Source organism: Haemaphysalis longicornis, unplaced genomic scaffold (genome assembly GCF_048455015.1).
Source record: "Haemaphysalis longicornis isolate Haplotype H1 unplaced genomic scaffold, Haemaphysalis longicornis Haplotype H1 scaffold_1, whole genome shotgun sequence".
In the NCBI taxonomy this organism is placed as follows: Eukaryota; Metazoa; Arthropoda; class Arachnida; order Ixodida; family Ixodidae; genus Haemaphysalis; species Haemaphysalis longicornis.
Window position 1 is genome coordinate 40689427 of NW_027526203.1, and position 18991 is coordinate 40708417.

The 18991-nt window shown below is 48.5% G+C and overlaps 1 protein-coding gene across 1 annotated transcript in view; it reads right to left on the bottom strand.

Annotated features, from left to right (window-relative positions):
* Positions 1-687: 687 nt before the first annotated feature.
* LOC144176020 (tachykinin-like peptides receptor 86C) overlaps positions 688-18991 on the bottom strand; it is an 833985-nt gene continuing 815681 nt past the window's right edge. Inside the window, exons 12-13 of the mRNA XM_077705128.1 lie at positions 9486-9746; positions 688-1626 (exon numbers count right to left, since the gene is read on the bottom strand). Coding sequence (XP_077561254.1) covers positions 9488-9746 — 259 coding nt within the window. The 3' untranslated portion in view covers positions 688-1626; positions 9486-9487. The remainder of the gene's footprint in view (positions 1627-9485; positions 9747-18991) is intronic.

Below are 18991 nucleotides of genomic sequence, written 5' to 3' on the forward strand. Positions count from 1 at the left end.
AAAGCACAGACAAGTGAAATGCACTTAACCACACCTTTTATTACTCCACAGAGATATTCTTTGCTCAGGTTAAATCAATGCATGATTCACGAACGGTGTTTGGTTGAGTTGTATTGGGGAAGCACATGAGTGAAAATTGTATTTTTATAAAATTAAGGGAAGCTCAAACCCGGTGTTAGACGATCTCACTTCTCCGTCTCCGCCGCCGTAAACAGAGGCCACGAAATCGGCGAGAGATGGAGGAGTAGTAAGAGGACGGTGAATGGCCCAGAGGGCGGCCCAGGGGAGTGGTTCCTTCTTCACTGGAGCCCATATGCATCCTAAGCCGCCTGTGCTCGGTCCCCCAGCTGAAGCTCGGTAGGCAGAGAGAGCTGGACAGCGGAATCTCCCATTGGTGTGGTTGGCTAGTTGACGGGAAGACGGGAGGGTGCTAAGGGGTAAAGTCGCATATCCCGATTATGTGGCGGACTGTTTCTACTGCTGAGAAAAATTTACATTCAGCATCCTAGCGATTCGGATGCATTGTGTGAAGACGCGTGAGGTGATATGAGCCGTAGGGTAGTTGTTCCGTGGAAAGTTCAGGGTCCGGCGAGGACAGGGTTTGTATCTGAAGGCGATAATGCTGAGCTATGCTCCTGAATGTGACAAGCGGGCGACTGTCCTTGCGCAGCTACATAGCATGGGGGGCAGGTAATGGCGCAGGCCTTTTGGTGGGCGTATTTGTTGCCCTCCATGGAAGCGTGAACAGTCGTCTAGATGAGCTGAATGGAACCGGTAGGACAGTGTTTTTTCAGCACACACAGTGCAATTCGGGACACCCACCCCGACTAGTAATTATGCTAGGGTTGTTGAGAATCGGTGACTACCTTCCGAACCCATGGTTAGCGAGAGCCAAGGCTATGACTGCCTCTTCTGCTGCCGTCATTTATTGGGTCTTAATTTGAGTGAGGCACAAGCAAGGAGGTTGGTTGTAATGGTAGCCGCAATGATGGCTCACTGCTGCCCTCGATTTAGGGAGGCGTCTGTGTAGATAACTGTATGATCCCCGCCGAGGGTGGGGCTGAGCGCTTGAGCCCGTGCTTCTCGGCGACTCTCGGCGTGTGAGGGGTTCATATTTCTAGGTAAACGGGGACCATCTTAGTTCCTGTCGCCAAAAGTCCGGGAGCACATCATGCGTGACATTCTGTGCTGCCCAACTAATCTGTTGAAAGATTCGGCGACGCAATGCAGTTCTGCTCAATCGGAGCTTCTAGTTTGAAACATGGCCCCCTATCAGCTCTTCCACCGTGCTGTAGAGCCCCGCGCTAAGCAGCCTCTCTGTGGACGCACTCTAGCGAGGACCAATGGTCCGCACAACCGCATTTATAATCGTTATATCAAGCATATTTATGTTTTACTTGCCGAGAAGAAAATAGGGGTTGACGTAAGTGAGTCTCTAGAGGTCAAAAGCTTGAATTAATCGAAGTGTATTAGCTTCCTTGAGGCCTCACTTCTTGGTGGCAACTCGCCTGATCATGTGTATGATTTGATTGATGCAGTGTTTTAGGTGCTGCAAGGATCGTCACTCTTGGTGTTGGACAGGAGATGTAGGCCCAGGATCTTGCTGATGGCGCCTGGAGTGATGGCCTGCAAATAAAGAAGTATGAGTGACCCCCTTGATGTCATTTGGCGTAAGGGCGGACATCCAGGAGATCTGATTTTCGAGGTTAACTCTAGAGGCTACAGGCTTTAGCATATGGCGCACTAGAAGTGAGATTACATGCGTTGGTGTTAGCGTCCTGTAATTTTTGTAAGTACTAGCGCACGATCAAGGTGAGCACACCGCTGATACACATGCTGTGGGCGGAGCGCAAAGCGGCGCGAGAAGTCGCGAAACACTATCACGTTCCATTCAGCGAGAACGCAGGGGGTAAACTCGCAGTTGTGCTTGGTGAGTGCACCACCTGTCTTGGCCGTTTCCACGTGCACTCGTAGCTCAAGCGGTTAGAGAACGGGCTTACGTTCCGTTACTATATTAGTTCCAGGTTCAATTCCTGGCGATGCTAGCAACTTCTTTTATTTGCTCGCGGGAGTATTCTGATGACACCAAGGGCCGCGAAACAACCCTTTGGGAGTAGAGGTAAAAAGCTTTGCTTTAAAACGGGACCGGATAACACTTGCCATCCCACTGAAAAGAATGTCAGTGTGTGTGCGAATTGCACAAAACGAAAATTCTGGCACGAAGTCTGTACGTCACGGCACGTGAAGTAGTGGAAGCGTGTTACATCAAGCGGAAGAGAGATAATTGTGTCAGCGCGCCATTGCTGCTAATCTTCGCAAAAGAGTGCGCGCTCCTTGATAATTATCAATTTTCTTGGTGTTTGTTGATGTGTGCCTTCCCCGGATGCTTGTTAGCTTTTTGTACACGCGTGTGATTACGCCGAATGTATATATGCATGCCGTTTTAGATGCAACGCATCTCATGCTCGCCCCTCTATCGTTCCTGCGTCTGTCCGGCGTTGTCCGCACTGCTGCGCCTCTCCTCCTCTCCTCTCTCCTATAGCGAACACTATCGCCCAAACAGCTGCGGGTTGGCGCAGGGCGCTATCACTCCGTTGCTAGGCACCGGTGGGCGGCGCTGCGGTCGGCGCTGCGCGCGCTGCGCATGTGCAGTACTTTCTCTCTCCGCACTCTCCTCTCCTTCGGGAGCTGTGAATATAAAGCGGCATGCCGCCGTCCGACGGTCTCAGTCGACGGTCGTCCGCGTTACGCTTGCACTCTCTCGCAGTACTCGACGATTGCTTGATGCAATCGTCGACCCCCTCACTGTGCACTTTACGGACCACAAGGCACTCATTCTCGTCTGCAATAAAGACCGTTCTTGATCATACATGTACTGCATGTGCATTGCATGGTGAAAATGGAAAATTACGCCCACCTCCCCTTCTCGTGAGAATCCCTGCTATAAGTGTAATCTATACGATGGAAAACGCCAATGGAACCCCCCATGAGATGCGCTGCATCACACCAGGGTTCCCGTGAGGGCCGCTGGGCGTAATGTTTTTCAATACAATCCAGTTACAAGTTTGCGACCGTCCTGTCCGTTCAGCGTCCTGTCTTTTGCTGCGTTAAATCTTCTTACCGTTACCGTAGGCATCTTGCTGTTTGGGTAACAGAGCAAAGCATTCCGCTCGACCCCTGATGAAACCAAACAGGTCGCATTGGGCTGTTTGACGTACAAGTTTAAAGCCCCCACCAGAACAACGGTCATTGCATCAGTGAGGGCATTCCACATATAGCTACGCGTGCATGCCCACCTCCCCTCACCCCCGCTCCCCCCTCCATACTCGTGTAAGCATAAACCGAGAACCGTTTTTGTGCACGTGCTTAGATGTGAGACACTGTCGAAAATGTCGTGCTGAAAGCCCTTAATTTGAACACGTAATATTGGGTTACGTTGGCGTCTCAACCAGAAAGGTTCTGTTTATCCAGGAGGGACCCGCCGCGGTGGCTCAGTGACTAAGGCGTTGCCCTGCGGAACACGAGGACGCGGGTTCGATTCCCGGCCTCGGGGGCCACTTTTTGTGATGGAGGCAAAAGCAAAAACGCCCGTGTGTACGGGATTTCAGCACTCCTTAAAGATCCTTAGGTGTTCGGAATTAATCTGTAGCCCTCCACTACGGCGCGCTTTATCGCCTGCGTTGCGTCAGCGCGTTAAACCCTTCAATCATCAATCACCCGGAATAAATTCTCAGCTACTCGACTAGCTGAAACTTGAGGCGGCAACGGTGGCGCCAGCCGCTTTTCGTTGTTTTCGCTCCCATTCGCGATTATGTTAGGGCCGACGCTTATTCAATTCCAACTATATGTCTTCCAAGCGAACGACATGCGTCGGCCCTATTCGCCCCGAGCGCGAACACAGTCGGCCCCTGGCGGCGGCGGGACGAACCGCTCCTAGTGTGGATGGCACTCTCGCGTCGTCTGCTTTTTCAGAAAACGTTGCGTGCGGCGCAAGACGCGTGCTGCACACGACAAAACAACCAATATGTGTGCTCGTTTGGCAGTAAGCAATGACATAGTTACCTCTGCTTGCGCATTTCCTCTAGAAACGTAATAATCAGCGGCCGTTGAGGGTTATTACGCTGGTTTAATTCCACGGAACATCTTCGCCGTGGTCACTGCTTAAGTGTGAAACGTGTTATAAACATTGCTTCCACACATTGCACTTTTCTTATTGTTGAGTGCAGTCGTCTGCCGTTTCGGGAAGGTCGAAGGGTGCTTTTTGAAGGTGGTGGTGATTATTTAAAGGATAAAAGTTTAGTACGCGAAACGGGTAAGAAGCGACAAGACGTGTGCATACGTGTGCGAATTCCTCACCCTTGTAAAATGGAGCTGTGTCCTTATAGAAAGAAGAAACAAACAAAAACATTTACACTGCACACGACCCGTGCGCTATCTCCCATACATTACCGGTCACGTATTTTACACCCGCAAGCGCCTGTGGGATCGTGTCCTTCCCGTACCTTTTCTAAAATAAATACCATTTTTGGACAGTCGTTGTTTATACTGTGGAGGAGGAATAAACATATATTCAACTGTATCGAGTTGCTAATTTTACGTATTATTTAAAATACGTTTCTATGGATGCGCAAGAGTATTTAGGGGGTATTTTTCGGTAAAATGAAGCAGTTGTGAGTTTGCGTCTGTCATGTGGCATTTCGTGTGTCATTTTCATATATATCATTTTCAAATCCGACATGAATCACCTTGTCCAGAAACGTGTCTCACTCAGCATAACCAAATGCCTAATATGGTCACGTCTTAACCTCTTAAGCTGGACTTAAGTTTAAAGAAAGCGAAGAAAACGCGTAATATAATGCATGCGTGCCCACATGTGTGAGGGGTGTGTGCCATGACTAGCTGTTTTTTTTTTTTTAATTTTTTCCTCACAATGCTTGCTTTCAATACAATTTTGAAAAAGGCGTCCCACAATTCCTGGACAATCTCGGACCAAAGGGGGGTTAATCAGTTTTGAAAATACGTGTTAAAGTACTGCTTTTTCACCGCTACAGAACACGACGCCTAGTGTAGTTTCGATTGCAAGTAATATTGATAACCATAGTTTGGCTTTTCGCGTTACATGCGTTCTCTTCCCGCTGCTCTTGCAACGTTGGCAGGACCCCCCCCCCCTTCCTCGCGAAAGAAGAAAATAGAAATGCACAGAATTTTATTTTTTAACCAATCGTTAAGAATTAAGTGCCAAGACAAAGGCGATATTCAGTTTACAAAACAAAGTGGTTACCGGGAACCGTTGCGCTGATTCGCAACGAGAAATAAAAAGGCAATGTTTTACTACATTTGCAACAGCGCAGCTTCATTTATTGCCACTGGCAATAAATGAAGTCTTTAGGGTTCGTAAGCGACCTTATACGCAAGAATGCAAACACATCTCGCTGTTCCAGGCACCTGTTAGATTTTAAAAGGAACGCAAATGGTCAACAGAGCAGCCGTAACAGAAAATTTGTGCTCACTGTGAGGCCCCAGAAGTTTGGTTTACACCCAGTAAACGTGCTTGTCACTTCGCAAAAACCTAGCTAAACATATTTTGATTGTACTGCGTGCGTTGACAATACAATTCGCAAGTTCACTTGCGACGAAAACCGTAAATAAGTGATCTGAAACCGTTATTCATCAAACCTTCCTTCAGAGTCGCTAAAATTTCATTTAAAGGACCCGTTAGAGCGGTTACATGTACATCTCTGGCTGATCAAAATTCAGTAATTTTATGTTGCCTTTTGAACACACAAAAATATCGTCAGCTCTTAGAAAGAATTTCGGGGCAGTTAAGTACTTAGTGTTACCATTTCAGGGCATCCCACAAATGCAAGAACGCGTCATGCTACCAGTGAAAGTGATTGAGATTGCCGTTGTAAACTGAATTTCAGAGATCGAGGCTTCCTGATTTGTTTCTATTTATGCTTTTATTGAAGGCTCAAAGCCATAGTCTGGAAAGATGGAGCTTGCTACGAGCCACAGCGTACAAGTTCATTGTCACAATTATGGCCATTCTGAGATTCTCGATGAGTCGTCGCTTTTTTTGGCGTAGTAATGAAAACTGACTGCCGCTTGCATGCTATACATTGAACGTTGAGGAACCGAACTACTGCATACTACTCTTTTTTGCACCTTTCGTGCGCACATACGACGAGAAAAAAGCACGAAGCGCGCCCGCAGTGTGCATTCTTACGGGCCGCTCAGCGGAGCATCCACACTAGCAGCGCGACGCTGTCGCCACCTACATGTCGAGCTCGCGGCGAATAGTGAGCCAAACCTGAAAGGCCTCGAGCTGTATTGTAGCGGACAAACCTGTGGTGTTCCATTCCACTCCCCTGTCACAGGAAACTTGCCATTTTTGTGACTCCCCAAGCGAAACCGAAACCCCTCGATTACGGAGAGCAGCTTACAAGGTGCATCTTGCCATGAGACTTCCACATTTACATCTCCGACCAGCCCAACGAGCATGCCACCGATAGCGGCATGAAGCACAGCCGTGTGTGCAAGCACCCCTGCTTCCAACCCCAACCGGTGCACACATAAATCAGCAACCGGGGATGGGTGCATACCACGGAGCAAGAATATATAGGAGGCGAAACGTCCCATTGCGGCAAGCGCGGGCGAGCGACCAGATAATGGCACAATAAAAATCAAGGCGGGCTGCCAAGCTTCGTAGTTCCAACTGCGAAGGAAAGGGTAGCGGCACCTGATGGATGCAATGATACGGCCGGAATTCATTCCGTGGCTGCTCAGTGGAATGCCGAACGCGGTGGCCACGCACTTTTTTAGATGCAAAGCATCTCTTAGCCAACCCTCCGTCGTCCGGTGTCCGCATCTCTCCTCCTCTCCACAACAGCTGTGATAACGCCGCTCTCTCTCCCCTCCTCCTCTCCACACCACCTGTGCGCTAGTGCGTGCTGCTCCTCCTCTCCCCTCTGCACACCAGCTGTCCAATCACGCGCATGCGTGCTGCTCCTCCTCTCCACTCCCTCTGCTCTGAAAATAAACCCGTCCCCGCTCCGCTCAGTTGCTTCTTCGGTACTGCGCCGTCCGATGACTGCAAATGGACTTCAACGATTCCGCCAGCGAACTGGCTGGCACACCTTCAACTAGCGCCAGCCAGCACACTGTCAGAACAGCGAGCACCTCCGAAGACAAGGCTGCACAGAGGAGAGCTCGCGACACCGAACGGAAACGGCAGCGTCGAGCAGCGGAGCCGCTTTGAAACGCCAGCGTCGAACAGCGGATTCCTCGCTTCGAGAACGAGAAGCCGCAAAACGTTCCCCACTACTCGATAAATAAAGAAGACGTTTAATACACTACTACACGTGTCTTTACTCTAACGACCAATTAACACGCTACTACTCCACGGCTTTGCATCCCCTCAGGGTTCCCACGCGAGAAGATGGTGTAATTTTTTCACGCGTGGCAGATGCCGCTAGCTTAACATCTGACGAGCACTTGTGACATATTTTGGCGGCGCTAGGAAGGTGTGTTTCCCCTCCTATCTTATTCTTGCTCCGTGGTGCATACTTAGGCGTGAAATACAACGGTGAAAATGGCGCTCGGAAAGGCTTTCAAGCTGATGAAAAATTCTGGGCTTACGCCAGCGTTCCAACCTGGCAATTTGCCGTTCATCGTAAAGCCATTCGCAGCTACTCGGCGAGGCGGAATTTGAGGTGGCAACTGCAGCGGCAACATGTTCGGCGGCGGCAGTTTTTCGGAAATTTTTACGCCCATTCTAATTACTGTTGATTCTCCACGACAATCTGATAGTGCTGCTTTCGGCGTTGTTAGTCGACTGAGACACTTGTGAAAAGGGCACCACGGATGGCAAGGGAATAACAGTTGCGATTGGTGGGCTCGGCGGTGACGGGGAGGCTCGCCGGAATGGCGCTGAATATATCGGCTTCACCTGAATGATAACTGGAGGGGTTAGACATACACTGCTTTGCAGTAAAACGCAAAAAAAGGAAAGTGCGCATGACTGAGTGCCTCGACGTGCTGACTAAATAGGTTGCGTATTAGGATGCTGCTGATGTTTCTGTGATTTTTATTATGCGTCATTGGTTTTTATAGGGACGGCTTTCTAAAATATGACATATCTATTTATCATACAACGCTTACTTTCCTAAAGCGTGGAAATGCAATTCTCAGGCGAGGATCACTTGCGGCTAAAATGTTTTGCCGTTCCGGGTGAGGAGGCGGATGTAATCCCGGCTCTGCGGACGTTTTTTTTCATGAAGGCGAAATATGAAAGCGCTTGTCCGTAGAGATTTTGACGCAGGTTAAATGTCTCCTGTAGGTCAAGATTATTTCATAGTTCTGCAATATGGCGCACCTCATAGTGTAGGTAAAGCTTCGAACTTTGAAAATTTGAATTACATTGTTTAGGGGGGAAATCAGCAGGGGGCTCACGCCCAAACACCTTCGAACATTGTTCCAACCACTTTGTTTAAATTAAAGCTGTTGTTTTGGTTATTTTTTTAGTGCTTGCATTTCCTCTATTTCTGTGAAAGAAAACTGCCCACCTTTGTCTTTTTGGTATTGGCTCTGTTCTTTAAAATACGTCGTGTGGCTGCGTTATAAATTTTTTTTCTTTAAAAACTTGCGCATGAAAGGGACGCGAAAGAACTCATGACAGACACACAGAGCGCAATGTGTATCTGTGTATCATGTGTATCTGTTGCACTGTGTTTGTCTTTCCTGTCTTCGTCCATGCACCTTTGCCACGCATTTTTTTGAAATTATGTACTACCAATGTGCCAAGATTCTTTTTGTGTTCAGAATGTAGAATGTCATCTGTATTACATTCTTCTTTAATTACCGTAATTTATTCTCAGTTTATGGCATTTTAGGTGCGCCAACAATATTATAAATGGTGCGAATTGAGATGACGCTGGCTCGTGACACCCTTGAATGCGGAGAGCATCCCGAGGTCGTTGCAGGTCCCAATGCTTAGAGGTCCTTTCCACTTCATTGTACGCACACGTGGCCGCGCGCAATGACGAAAGTAGAGAGTCGGTGCTGAATGAATATGTTTAATTAATTTTCTTGCCTTCTCGCCTCATTTACAACGGTGTCTGGCATTTACGGCAGTGTCTGGCAAGACACGCCAGCGCCCTTCCACTGAACAGAAAACAAGCAGGTGGGCTAAGTTTTACTTAGGATGCTGCATTTAGTGTTTTTATTCTATACATTTGTCTGCGTTATTGGCCATCACGCCACCAATTAAAAACCTGCCTCGGGGTTTGGGATACCGTTTCTCAAAAGTGAAACGCCTAATATCTGAGGGGTGAGCTCTTCGTCCTGTATTCATTTCGGAACACTCAGAAGGTAATCTAAGAAAAGTCTCACCCTACACGTGCGCCTGAATTGGCGCAGAATCTTCACACTACTTCGTACGCAAGAATGGTGGGACAGTGTAAGTCCACTGTGCGAGGGTCATGCACCTTTACAAGAGCGTCGTCATCTGGAGGTTGTTGTCGTTCCGCTGATGGTTGTTCATAGACCGTGCAGCGTATCGGCACGTGGCCTGCTGGGAGGCCAAGTTGCTCCTGGAGAAGCCCTTAAGCGTGAAGCTCTGTGTCCAGCGGCTCGAGGAGCAGCGGAGTGTCCGGAGCCGCGGCTGAGCTACGTCGTCCTTGTCTGCCCGCAGCAGCGGCTTAGACCAGCACCGGCCGCACAGGAATGCCCGGAAATAGCCCTTGAACCTGGAAAGAGAACGCCAGGTATGTGACGACTGGCCTTCCTCACCTGAGAATGCATCATGGGTCACTTCCCGAGCTCTGGCTTTCTGCTGCGGCGCACCGTGACCGGGAATTGTATGCGTGTAAAATCCCAAGTAAACGTTTCGTCGATGCGGGGTAACTCTTGCCAGATGGCGCGATGGCGTGCCATGCGCGCTCATGGGCCGCATTTATTATCGTACAGCCAATCGAAAAATAGCGGTTCAGGCATATTTTTCGAAATCGTCACAAGAAATATTGTTACGGGAGATTACAGTTGCATGGAATAAATGGCGATGAGAAGCAGCAGGGGCCGAATTCTCTAAAAAACGGGCGTCGTTTTGAAACGACGGGGTAGCGCCATGCAAATGCATGTGTTCTGGGGTTGGGGCCGTCGCTTTGGGGCTTCTTGCACGGGCAATCACCGCAGAAAAGCGCTGTGGCAAGGGCGCGAAGCGACAAGTGAAACGACGGGGGGGCAGTGGGTGTCACTTCGAGCCCTTGCCACAGCGCTTTTTTGCGGTGATTGCCCGTGCAAGAAGCCCCAAAGCGACGGCCCCAACCCCAGAACACATGCATTTGCATGGCGCTACCCCGCCGTTTCAAAACGACGCCTCGTCGTTTTAGAGAATTCGGCCCCTGATTTGCATCTTGCCAGTTGTGGAGCACAATGTTCCCGGCGCTCTTTCGTGGCCTACACTTCTCACGAAGGACGAGCCAAGATAGCGCCTGCGCTGCTGCCGTTGAGGGCACGCACAAGCTACAATGGTTCACATGCGCTCACGTTCCGTAAAGAAGTCACAGCAGATGGGGCGTAGTTCGCGTCAGCCCAGCTTCCCTCTTAGGCACGTGACTTCCTTACCAAAGTGACTTTCCGAAATTGCACCGCGCGGCTTCGTTTCGTTTTGTTGCTTTTTTGTTTTCTCGTACGAAAGCAGACAGCTCTCGTTTCTTTTGTTTTGAGTTACAGGAGGCGCCTGAGGCGCTGCGGCGTACGTAACGCAGAGGATGTTGGTAAAACTCGGCCATTAATACTTTGACTCCAGAGGAAGTCGCCCTGGAGTGCTAATGATTACCTCAAAGGGCCAGTGGAGGGATTCGTAAACATTGTGCGATTACTTGCGCGAATTGTAGTCCTAGAGCCCTATTCTCGACGCCGTAAATTCACCGTAAACTGTGAATTCGCTGGGAACGTTGTCTGATTGGCTTTCAGTATTGGTCACGTGCTTCTGGTTGATAAAGCGGTTGTGTGTGCTTAAAACGTCATTTTGACGTTTTATGACGTTTACTGGCAGCAGTTCTAAACTTCGCCTTATTTCTCACCATTGAAGGTGCATGATTCTTGGCCGGCAGTTATAAATAGGGCTCCGTGTTTTCGGTTTTATCAGAAAAAATCCGGTAAACATTCGCCGGTAAAATTTTCGACAATTCGGGTTTATCCGATAAACTCCGATTTCAAGGGCCAAAAGGACCTGGTTCCGTTCTTTATCCAAAGGGCAAGTTCTAAGCGCTCATTGGTACATCCTCTGGTTTGACCGATGTAATGTTCACTGCGCGTCGACAGTATCTCGGAGACGGCAACCATCGCATATTTATTAGCGACATTGTCGTGCACGAAGCGAGAGACGTCAACAGGTCAACGAATGCACGGGCCCCGGGAGCGCGAGATGGCTTCTTGATATACGGTCCCCTGGCGACACTAAGGCGCGCAAGGCCAGTGCACCTGGCGCGCACTGATTTTGCGACCTATCAGTGCTATGAGATATGTAACATTGTTGAACCCCTGTCGTTTTGGAGACTTCACAATGTCAAGTGGCCAGTGCTTTCTTTCTGCGCGCTGCGTTTTCTGGCGCTTCCTGTTTCTAGCGCTAACGTTGAACGGGCCTTTTCAAAGCTGAGAGTCGTCAATCGGAAGGAGCGCGCTTCGATCACTGACAGCAACCTCGCAAAGTATGCTGGCGTGTTTTACAACAAGCTTTAAGGTAAGGTTGTTATACGCACAGATACGGGTGTTCTGTGTTCAAGTATTTCGCTTGTGCGTATATGTTTTTGTGCATTGAAACCTTCTAGAAAAAATAAAATGTGCTTCGTCTGGTTTCATGTTTTAGTATTCAGATATGAATTGATCTAGGATTTTGGGTTTAGAGAATAATGTAAAACTCCGAATATCGGAGAATTGGGGATTTAAGGGAAATAAGCTCCGATAAACGCCGAATTTCCGCCAAAAATATAAACTCCGATAAACACCCGCCGATTTTTAAGAAAAATAAACACCGAAAACACGGAGCCGTAGTTATAAACTAGACGAAATGGGCTGGACGTGACAACGTAGGCCCGTCTTTGCTATTCAACAAAAGTACGGCTTGTATGTCACGCCCTCTGTGTGATTGGCTGAGAAAGAGTGACGTAATATAGACTGTTGGCGGGAACGTTTACGTCTCACATTGCAAACTTCAGTCTGCGTTAAAGTGACGTGATGTTACGTAAAAGCTAGAAAATGGCGGCCGTCGTCACCGTGAAATAGGGCGAAAGAATTTCACCGAACTTGGGCGCTGTAAAAACCCAGTTAATCTGCAGCAGGCGCAGTTTCGCACGACTTGCGGTTTAAAACTGTTTTCTATCGAAAGAAATAATGGTTTTGATTGTTTCCAAATAAGCGATAATGGAACATAAAAATAATGTTGCGTGTTTTGTTAATATGTTTGGCAATAATAATAAAAATATTTGTTTGACGCAACAGCAACATAAGGGGGTAGGAAAAGTTTCTCTATTAAAAGAATAAAAGGTAAGGCATTTGTACACACTCTTCCTAGTAAGCTGGTGGTTCACATGATCGAATGCAAGAAAAAAATAACAAAAGAATCTCTCTGTTTTATTCATTACTGCGCTTATTGAGTTAGATCGACCATGACGAATGAGTGAATCAGCGGCATCAGTGCACCCCGCCGTTATCAAGCGTAAGGATTCGCTGTCTTTCAACTGATGATCAAGGCCGTCTGTTTCAATCATCACGCCATAAATTATAACATAGCAGCAGACGAAAGCGTGGCGGCGGTGATGGTCGTAAAGGTGATAATGAAACAAAGGTTGCATTGAAGCAGACAGCTGAACTGTGTTACTAAACACGATGGAAAGAAACGAATATACTATACGGTAAAAAAATTGTGCAATGTTCTTTAGCTGGCTCGCTTTTTCGCTCGCTTTTGGATGAACGTTGCTTGATCGCCTTGTGGTGTTGCCGCCAACTTTAATTCGAAGAAATGTGTGTTTTTTTTTGCCAGCCTCAGCTGCCGTCGTACTTTTTGTGATACAAGCCTAGTGTTCTCATATCTTTTATGCTTAATACTTAATAGCGTGGTTATGTTCTTTATAAGCCAAGCGTCAAATTACACCGCATGTCGTCATACCTATAAAAGCATCACGTCACTGAAAAAAAAAACAGCAAAATTCACCGAAAGTGCTCTCCTCCTTTCTGCATCCTCCTTGCCGATTTCCCGTTACGTTTCGTAGTACGCTCATTCGAGATGCCTTGGCATCTCGAGTGAGCGTACTTGGCATTTGAGATGACTTAGCACTCGAGATGCCTTGGCCGCCGGCGGGTCGTCGCCATTCGTTCGCTCAGTTCAAACTAAGCCACGTCACAATTTGAGCATGGAAGACTGTGCCTTTACTTTGTTATTTTATAGACTGTATTCAGTTTATTAAAGTTCATGAGATCCAACTAGCTCCACACAAGTGCACACGCTACGCTTCGCTGACTGGTACGCTAGTATAAAATCCAAGGCCAATTACATGCGGGATAAGAGTAGGCTAGGTTAATATAGGGGCAAGGAACTAAAATCTATCAAATAGATTATTGCAAAGCGTAAAACCAAGATGCGGGAGCACGTTTTGGGCAGGGTGAACTAGCGCATCGGTCAGCTGCACGACTACACATTTGCGATCGCTTTTCTGCCAAATGAATGCGGTCGCTAGAGATAAGATATTTGTGCGGATTTCGGGTACATTTACGGCACAAGCGTTATTCAAGAAATAGTCATCTATGCTGCTCGAAAAGCTGAAATGATGAAAGAAATAAATAGGCTATATGATATATGCGTAATTATTCGACTCCTGAAAGCGCAGTATCTATGACGAGTGGTCTTGCGCACAGGGTGCGTTCTTTTGCAATTCGGAAATTCATATAACAGACAGCGCATTTTTTAGGAGTTGAGTTTTTGTACTTCGGTAATGTTTTTTTATGCTGAATTCACAATTTTCTGCTCAAACCTTCATCGCTCAACGAGCTAGTTGGCAGAATTCGTGCACACACACTAAGGCTGTGTCTAGTTCTCGTTGGCGTGGTATTGACATAAGCACTAACTCCTTGCGGGCACAGTGCCGGGTCATCCGACTTTCCGCCTGGTGCGAACACGCCTCTTATGACACAGGGACAAGCCAGGCAAGCTCCAAAGGGGGGGGGGGGGGGGGAGTGGCAAAGCGCCTTTCAGTTGAGCTCCTCCGATGACACGGAGGGCGTTCAGCAACTGCGTCCGCCTAGGCTAGTGAACATTGCGATTCTAAGCGGTGCTGGGAGACTTATCTGACGCATGTTACAGCCGAAAACATTACAGAAGCGCGGCATTCCGATTACTCAGATATCGAGAATGCCCAACCAACAATAACGTCAGGTGTCAAGCATGTTTCACCTTACCGAAGACTAAACTGGTTTGAATTACAATGTCCCATTACATTGCATCTGGAATACGCGGCAGTACAGTTAGTTGTTGCGGCCGCACATGTCGAATGGTCTTCACATCCCATCACATTACACCACATCGCTTTATTACCTTAAAGGAGCCATGAAGAGAAAACACCAGTTTGGTGCATTCGACAGATTGTCTTGTTAGAAAATACTGACACCACTTTTACGCAAACTTCGCTGAAATAAGCTACATAATTAGGAAAAAAGGGAATGACCATGCGACCGACTAGCTCATTTCCCGCAACAGAACCTATGATGTCATACTAGTATGCTATGCGATTGGTGGAGGCCGGCAAAAGCAAACGCAAGTTAGGCAGAGCTTACCAGTTTCCATAATGAGCTATATCCCCGTAAAACATACTGCACGTTCCTTTTATGGCACTAAGAACGGTGTAGTGAACGATTGAAGTTCCGAACGAACACGCAAACGTACACCAATGCGTACGAAACTACCACCGGCTGAGGTGGACATCTCGCCCTCGCTCAGACGAATTTTCAGGTTCGAGGCTCTTCGGGGCCAACGAACCGTTCTAGCACGCACAGCCGCGACCTTGCTTGGTTGGCGTCATATCGCCAACCAGCAAATGTAAAAATAGAAACGAGGGGAGTAAGGAACAGCAAGCAGCGACGAGACAGTGCCACTCGTCGCAGAAGTTTCGGAATGGTGGTCGTGTTGGCTTGCTGCTGTCGTTACGAGCTCGTTTCCAGTTTACAACCACTGAAAACTTCAGTTTGTTCGAGTACTTTACAATGAAATTTCGTTGCTGTGTTTTGAAATGCCGATGTAGTACGGGCAAATCGTCGAGGGAGTGCGACATCCCCGCCGGTGAGGAGGTCTCCTTTCATGTGCTGCCCAACGACGAACCTCGGCGAAGCAAGTGGCTACGTTTTGTGAACTTTGCAAACGGAAGAGAAAGGGAGCTAAAGGAAGTACGAGTGTGCTCGCTTCATTTCCGACGAAGTGATTACGGCAGGGACCCTTACGTTAGCTCACTCCTTGAACATGCCGCCGCTCGTCGCCGACCTCGTCAACTCGCCGTCAAAGAGCTTTGAGCTTGGAAAAAATACCCTACACACCGCGCCTTGACGCTCGTATCTTTCTGGTCGGAGCAGAGAACTCGCGCGAACGGCTTTCCATACACGACTCAGGCCAACTGGCATAAGCGATACTGCTACTGAAATGGACCGATTATTAACCGTAATAAAAATACGGCACTTACGTACCAGTCTGTATTCGTCCGTCAAGACGGGGTGACGATGCACCGGTGCGGACGGCTGGGCTTTCGTCTGTTGTGGGTATCGCGGAATGGTCGCTTTTCGGTCCATCTGTGTATCCCACAACTCCTGCCTCTCGTGCACTTAGAAGCATTGACCGTTGAAGTGGTGTGAGGTTCTTAAATGCAAGCGCAAGCTCCTCGGCGAGAGCTTTGTTGTCCGGATCAGACGATTCCTTGCATGACTAGTATTTCGGGTGGGCTAGGTTTTACTAGTATTTTTAAAATGGCCGCCGTCTTGGTTTCTGCATGAGTTCCGGTTCCTGTTTGATTCCCGCGTGTGGGTGCTGTATGGAGTCGACATACTAAGGAACTGTTTCATGTACCAGCTCATATGACGCCAGTGTTCACGTCACGAAATGTACAATTTAGCGGGAGATTCTGAAATTTGGCTTAGATTGCCGTATTTCTCACTGAATAAAGCACCGTTTGCTTCCGGCAAAGCGCTTGGGGTACTATGAAACACCTAATCTTTTGAATAAAACAAACTTTTGCTTTGTCTTCATGGCTCCTTTAAAGACCGCTTCAGGGGATATTATAGAAGGAGTGGGAAGCAGATAAAAGAAGTGCAGTACATAGGCAGGATGGATATAAATACAAACAGGGGTAGTAAGTAATAACTTACTGTGGAAAAAAGAAGGAAACCGAGAAAAATTACACCTTCTTCCCGCAGGGGAACCCTCAGTAGTATGCGAAGCAGCCATGGGGTCGACTGAAGTTCCCATTAGTTTTCTGTTCGTCGTTTCCGTTGACGTTCAGCTTCGCGTGCCTTCGTTGTATCAATAGCTTCTTGACGTAGTTTCAATGAGTGTAGCACCCGCCCGTAGCCTAGTTGTCTGGAGCGCTAGGTAAGTCTCCCCAATAGCTTTGCCAGTCAGTTTCAATGAGTGAAGGACATAAGGCGCGTTCGTAGCACATGCTCCCGTCTCGATTTGTAGCGCATTTGCAAGAACGCCTAGTACCTCCCGTTGCGGCCAGAGAGTCGTGGGATCGTAACCGGGCGCCGCCTAACTATTTCTTTTTATAGTGGACTGCGCTGACGTCAGCCCAAGCGCTGACAGGGCTGAAGAGACGCTCATGCAGAGTAGAGTGCGGACGGCGGACAACGACAACGATGAAGGGAGGGACACAGCCCCAAGCATGAGATGCTTCGCATTTAAAAAAAACATGGCACCATGTAACCGCTGGTAGGCACATCATGGTACAAATCAACGTAGAAATGCAATAAATATGTACGAGGGGTAGAAAAAACTCGATTGAGTGTTCAATGTAAAAAGAAACACGTGCCATCTTGTGTAAATGTTGAGTGGCACATGGTGGTGGCAAGCTCAGCGGAAAGGCTATTCCAGTCGGAGGCTGCGCGAAAAAAGAATGAAGCGGCAAATGTGGTATGGGCACGAGGCCGGGCGACATCAAAGGAATGAGCGGTGCGGTGAGATATGCGGGCAAGAGGAAACATATAGGGTGGGTGGCCCAGTGTACTGGGATAGAACTTGCGGAACGATTTGCCGACGAATATTGAGGTTTTTTAAAAGACCATATTCTCGTTTTCTGCTGAAAGGCCCACGTTGTAGGAATACAAGGAGTGAATGCATCTAGCTGCTCGATTCAGGACGAATTGAAGGGCGTCACATAAGTATGCTTGAGTGCTCAGATATACGACAAGTATTCAAGTTCAGTACGAATAAAATGTTTGTATGCTGGCAGTTTTAGATACGGGGGCGCATGACGTAGGCGTCGTTTTAAGACACCAAGTGATCTGTTTGCCGGTGATATCATGTTGGAAATATATGCGCGCCGTGTTAAATCGTTGCTTAAAGGGGTCCTAAATACCTTCCGCCGATGCGTGGATGTACATGCACCCAAATAAAGCAATGTATTTGCAATCTCCTTCCGCAAGAATTTTGTTAAAGCGATGAGTATTAGCTGAGAAATCGTAAATCAAAAACCGTGCATTATCGTCGCTCCGAGTTTCCTCCTCCTTTCGACTTACTCTCCGCTGTTGACGGCGCGCGAGCCTTGCCTCCCACGATACTGCGCTCCGCAGCGGTGACGTACTTCCGCTATTGCGCTGCTCAGACTGTCGTCTTCTACGGGCAAGCTTTGTTGACACCATGAATCCCGCACGCACTCCGCTCAAGGCTGGAAAAGGGAACAAAAAATCTGGCCGCATGTATGCGGCGGCCTGGCCTTGCCCTTTCGTGGTGTACGTTGCTGGCGGCACAGGACTTTTTATCGGCGGCGAACTCGCAGCCGCACGGGGAGGGTCGTGCGCTCGTTCCCTTGATGCACCGCGCACTGTTTATCCAAAAAGCGCCGTATCAGATGTGGCACCGCTGCTGCCGGGTCTTATTTTGCGGCGGTGGTAATTCCTGCCGAAGGCACGGGAAAAAGACATTTTAAACGGATACAGAACCCGTGCACAAAACGCTTCAATCATGTGACCAGTTCAGCTTGGGGCGACGCGTGGTGGAGAGCGGCAACGTTGACAAAACATCCTCCGCCGTGGCTCCGAGCTTTCTAGCGCTGGAGCGAGCGCCATTTCTTTGACAATCTCAAACATCGGTTGCCTTGGCAACAAGGCACAAACATCTCCAGAAGTCAGTTACGGTTCTGTGATCCCGGTTCAGCTTGGGGCCCCACCTCGCCACGTGTGGGCACTGCAGGCGTACCACCCACTCCTATTGGGAAGTGGAGATGCGTTTGGCATTACAGGAGGCGATGGTGTGTGTGTTGTGGACGCCTTTGTTTCGCGATGAAATGCGACGTTGTGCTTCTGCGGGTGGATAGTTCTTCCCATGGTCTGGATAATCTTTCTCGAGCGGCGTACGACTCAACCTAGCATGGGGTATGTGCAGTGTGCGTGGCTAAAAGCCATCGGCTTGTGCGCCAGAGTTAAGTGACTTGCTGTTCGTCCCCGCAAAGCGCGCGCGAGGTGAGTACCGAATTTACGACGGGCAGGAGGCAACCCATCCTCTGTCAATCGTGGTTCAGACTTTCAACGCATGTTGTGACGTTGTGTTCGTTAGAAACGCATCTCTGGATTGTTTTGAAGTTGAATAAAATGTATGCATCAAACCCGGGCATTCGGCTTAGGGCGTTCTCTGCGATCGCGCGAAAGAAGTGCCACGGGGCTTGAACGCTTTTTTTATGGAACGTACTCAGGTAAGAGAATATCCATGTCGTGTTATGGCCGTGTTGTATTCAATACA